The 4,862-nt window shown below is 36.9% G+C and overlaps 1 protein-coding gene across 1 annotated transcript; it reads left to right on the top strand.

The window, feature by feature from the left end:
• The first annotated feature begins 1,539 nt into the window (after positions 1–1,539).
• LOC134662669 (iduronate 2-sulfatase) lies at positions 1,540–4,507 on the top strand. Its single transcript, XM_063518941.1, has 5 exons — positions 1,540–1,551; positions 2,016–2,153; positions 2,615–3,095; positions 3,345–3,620; positions 3,921–4,507. Exons 1-5 carry the CDS (start codon positions 1,540–1,542, stop codon positions 4,505–4,507), a joined length of 1,494 nt encoding a protein of 497 aa, XP_063375011.1.
• The last annotated feature ends 355 nt before the right edge of the window (positions 4,508–4,862 follow it).

Genomic DNA, 4,862 nt, shown 5'->3' with positions numbered 1-4,862 from the left:
TGAGAATCATAGATGGTAGTATTTCTATAGATGTGGCCTACCGCGTGCCCCCGTAAGGGATAGACATAGATGACGTCACAAACCCGGGGATACCATATAGGTAAAAATTACCCCAATATTATCAAATATTGGGGTAATTTTAATCACGTTCGCGAGTAGTTCGCCTACGTAAGACGCAGCGATAAATAAAATATCAATGGGCCAATTTTCTTTTTTTTTTTTATTTATGTAGAAAACAAACAGCCTTTTACAAATAAGTCTTACAAAAATTACTAAAAATAGGCCTAAAGTTTCATACGTTACTAAGTTGACTATTACAATGAAAATTAAATAGGTTACTTAATTATAAATTACCAGTAGGTATAGTTGTGAGTACAACACGCAAATAAAGTAAGAAAACAATGCAAAATATTTACTTGAAACAATTTTTCAATTACTAGTAAACAAAATATGCCGAACTTTGTTCTTGAAAACGGACAAACTATGAACAAAAATGTCTATATCATTAAGCGATTAATTATACATATTAGTGTGCCACAGGAAGAAATAGAAAAGGTAGGTTTTCGTAATATGCTTTGAGCATATCCGGCAGTTTTGCGTCGGTGCCCAGTTTCTCCTTCCGGTTGCTAAAATCCATTTAGCACGCGTGCCTGCATCTTGTGGAAATCTGGAGGTAATAAACGAAATATTCATTTTGTAATCTGTCACTCTTATTGCAAAATTAAAAATTAGTGCCTGCAGCATATCATAGAATTAGATTCTCTGAGTCGTGGCAAAACCCCCTATAACGTTAATATAATTTACATTCTAATTTAAACACAGTTCAATTTTATTGTTCGTATATGTCCAGTTCTACAGCAAAATTATTTATAAAAATGTTATTAAAATACAAAATACCCGAATTTTGGGGTAATTGTATGCATCACGGGCTGGTATCCCTCGAATAATAGCAATGCGACTAAATTGAATACACGTTATTAAAAGGGTGACGGCTTACTGTCAATATGCGTACGTAATTTGGTCGGTTAATTTATCAGGAAATATTTATAGGTTAATTTTTTTACCCGAGTTATTATTTACTGTAAATGCTTTTTCTACTCAGATTTTAATTGATATAGATTGTAGGATGCTGTTACTAAGCATGATAATGCGACCGAAGTATAAAATACTGTATTTACCTGTGAAATGTTACGTTGTCCTGTTTTTGCCGGCAGTCACTTGTACAGCGCAAAACTGAGCAATTCACCATATTTGTTGAATTTTTAAGTAGTACTACATACACACGAAACACTGATTTCAATATTTTTCCTGATAATCTTTGCACTGTTCATATGTTTCACACCAATTTGACGTTTACGCATTGTTTGTATCCCACCATAAACTACGGTGGGGAATAAAAAAATATGAGACTGTGACAAAGACAAACAATAATAGCGCTTTCTCTGCTACTCCTAGTGAAAGATACATAAGACTATCCCGTTCTGTCAGTTATCCCCACCACTCATGCCATGCCCTCGCTGAGAATAGATTGGAGAGGGAATGTGTGATTGTGTGAGTTACTCGTTTCGATTCGAGGCAGCCAATGAATAAAGCGCATGTCTTCTCTTTTTGTTGTCATTTAAATAATGTTGCCAAATGCGATAAATGCCACTAAAGGCTCCAATAGACCTTACACCAAATCGCATGCATCTAACATTTTTTAAAGAAAGTTACAATAAAAAAATAAACTAATAATTTTTATTATATTTTTAGTGATAATTACGCCTTTTCCTTTTAACAAAATGTATTCAAGTTCAAGCCGTATACTCTAGTAAATAAGGTCTATATTTGTTGAGATATAAATGAACGTTTAAAATGTAAACTAGCAATATTTATGTATAGCTGAATGTTGTATTGTTATTTTGGTTATTCGCATTATTCGAATTTGTTTATTAGGTACTACGAAATTAACCATGACCTCAATAACATTTTTTTTAAACGTGCTATTATTAAGTTTAACTAGTACAAATACCCAGGCTCGAAACAATTTAAGTGAAAATGTATTACTTATTATAATTGACGATTTGCGACATCTAACGGGCAAAAATGTCAAACTGCCTACCATTGAAAAAATCGCGGCAAATGGCATAACGTTTGAAAATGCTTTTGCACAGGTAAGTTGCTGCCACTTGACTATTAATATTCGAGTGTTTTAAAGTAGGCCTAGGTATAGGCAGGCGTGTCTCACTCCGCGATTTCGTCGCTTTGCTACAGGTAGCTAAAAGTACATCCGTGGCGGCCCCAATTTTGGGGAAAGCCATAAGCCGCGCGTGGCGCTGTCGCCACCTAGCGGCCATATCTGTGCTGATCGTAACAGACACGTTTTGTTAGAGAGTGAGTCTTCTGTACTTAGTACTATTATTTATTCTGTGGTACAGGTATGTAAAGTCTGTAGGTATGTATAGTCAGCTGTAATATATCATAGTTGAATATGTAAACTCCACAATATCTGCAGCTAACTGTAGTACTGCGCGAAGCATAATTAATTTAATTAACAAACTTGACTGATAGTGAATTATTATTAGCTATCTCTGCAGTGCAGATAACTGAACTTGATTTTTTCTTCAATTTACAGCAAGCTCTTTGCGCTCCGAGTAGAAATTCGATGTTAACAGGCCGCCGACCCGATTCGTTGCGGCTGTACGATTTCTATTCATACTGGCGAGACAGCGTCGGCAACTTTACCACGCTACCTCAATTATTTAAGCAAAATGGCTACGACACGTACTCTGTTGGCAAAATATTCCACCCAGGTGCAAGTTCTAACTTTTCTGATGACTACCCTTATAGCTGGACACAGGAACCATACCATCCCACAACTGATAAATATAAAGACGCTGCCGTGTGCAAAGATAAAATAACTAATAAACTACAAAGAAATCTTATATGTCCAGTTGATGTTATTAGTCAACCTGATCATACGCTGCCTGACTTACAAACCTTGAATTACGCGGTAAATATACTACATGAAAGAAGGAATAAAAGTCGTCCATTCTTGCTAGCTGTGGGGTTTCATAAACCGCATATACCTTTAAAATTTCCGCAGGACTATTTAGGTAAGTAAGCACGTATAGGTTGTACGTACGTCTTCTTCTTAGGTTTTAGCTTTAGGTACCTACTACCAAGCCCTATTTCGGGCATTTCGGCCATTGTGACTGTTTGTTCTGCGATATGCGTTAAGTATTTTAGAACACTAATGTTTCATGACTTCGGGTAGATCTAATAGAAGTCGTTCAGTAAGTACCTACATATTCTTTTATAGTAACAGTCTTCAGTTTATAGGTTCTGTTATTTTATTTTTTCAGATAGAGTACCGATAGACAAAATATACCCACCCAAACATCCAAACCTACCAAAGACCATGCCAACAGTAGCGTGGCATCCGTGGACAGACGTCCGGCATAGAGACGACATAGCCCGACTCAACATATCTTTCCCATTCGGCACCATGCCGCATGAGTGGACGCTGAAAATAATACAGAGCTACTATGCTGCAGCGATTTATGTGGACGACTTGATTGGATCTCTCATGCAACACGTCGATTTGAAGAACACCGTCGTTATTTTAACTAGTGATCATGGTTGGTACCTATACATGGGTATGTTTTATGGAGTTCACATTCATTGGGTATTTTATCAAAACAATGAAATAACCTAACTGTTGATTTATATATGTACAGTCAACCAGTTTGATTCCTAGGATCCTAGGCCACTGTAGAACCTTATCACTTTAACTACTACATACCATGACATACATCACTCAATGAGCACAGCACTGTCGTAGAAGATTAATTAATTTAATTAATTAAATTATGGCCTAGGAATCAAATTGGTTGACTGTACCAATAAAAATCTAACGTGTAACGTGTTGTCTTTTCCAGGCTGGTCTTTAGGAGAAAACGGCCTCTGGGCTAAATACAGCAACTTCGACGTCGCATTAAAGGTTCCTTTGATTTTCCTAATACCCGGATTGAAGCCTAACACTATAAGTTTTCCGGTAGAGCTCATCGATATTTTCCCAACCCTAGCTGAGATTACTGGTTTGGGTGAAGACATCCCTAAATGCACTAAAAATAATGAAATTTTATGTTTCGAAGGCAAAAGCTTGCTGGACTTAGCAACACAAACGGAAAATGACACCGACGAGGAATATTTTGTAATAAGCCAATATCCAAGACCAAGCGTATATCCAACGAAAAACTCGGATAAACCGAAACTAAAGAATATCAAAATAATGGGTTATAGCATAAGAACAAATAACTATCGATATACAGAATGGGTTTCGTTTAATAATACGCTTTTTACAAAAGACTGGAGTAAACTGTACGGTTTGGAACTTTATGATCACATCACAGATCCATATGAAGCACACAATATCGTTTCTAAACGGAAATACCGCCGGATTAGGAAACATTTATCTAAATTACTAAGGGAATCCGTAGGTCCAAGACAGAATAAAAACATGTGATTTTCTTATTGGTAAACCTGTGGTATAAAAGTGTTTTTATACCCAATGCCTTGTACAGATGTTTGGCGACACCATGGACGAATAAATCAAACAGTTCAGGATATTATGCCAGATGGCGTCATTATCTCTGCAGATCTCAGGAACATCTATTTTGTTCAGCGCTCAGACCTCTGGTTTTGTGTTCGGGTTCCGAAGCGCGCCTAAGCGGAAGTTGAGTTATTAAACTAAAATAGATGTCAAATAAAAAAAAAAGTGATTCCAGTGCCCAGGGCTGGGACTGAACCAGCGTCTTCTGCATTCGCGGCAAACGGCTTACCACTAGGCCATTCAAGTCACGGCGGTATGGGTCGAATTT

The sequence above is a fragment of the Cydia amplana genome, chromosome 3 (assembly GCF_948474715.1).
Source record: "Cydia amplana chromosome 3, ilCydAmpl1.1, whole genome shotgun sequence".
NCBI lineage: Eukaryota > Metazoa > Arthropoda > Insecta > Lepidoptera > Tortricidae > Cydia > Cydia amplana.
Note: the sequence above shows the minus strand (reverse complement) of the source record. Positions and strands in the feature narration are given on the sequence as shown.

Coding starts and splice junctions, on each gene's coding strand:
- LOC134662669 (XM_063518941.1), top strand. Junction 3,096..3,344: donor ATTTCCGCAGGACTATTTAG/GTAAGTAAGCAC, acceptor TTATTTTTTCAG/ATAGAGTACCGATAGACAAA. Junction 3,621..3,920: donor TATTTTAACTAGTGATCATG/GTTGGTACCTAT, acceptor TGTCTTTTCCAG/GCTGGTCTTTAGGAGAAAAC.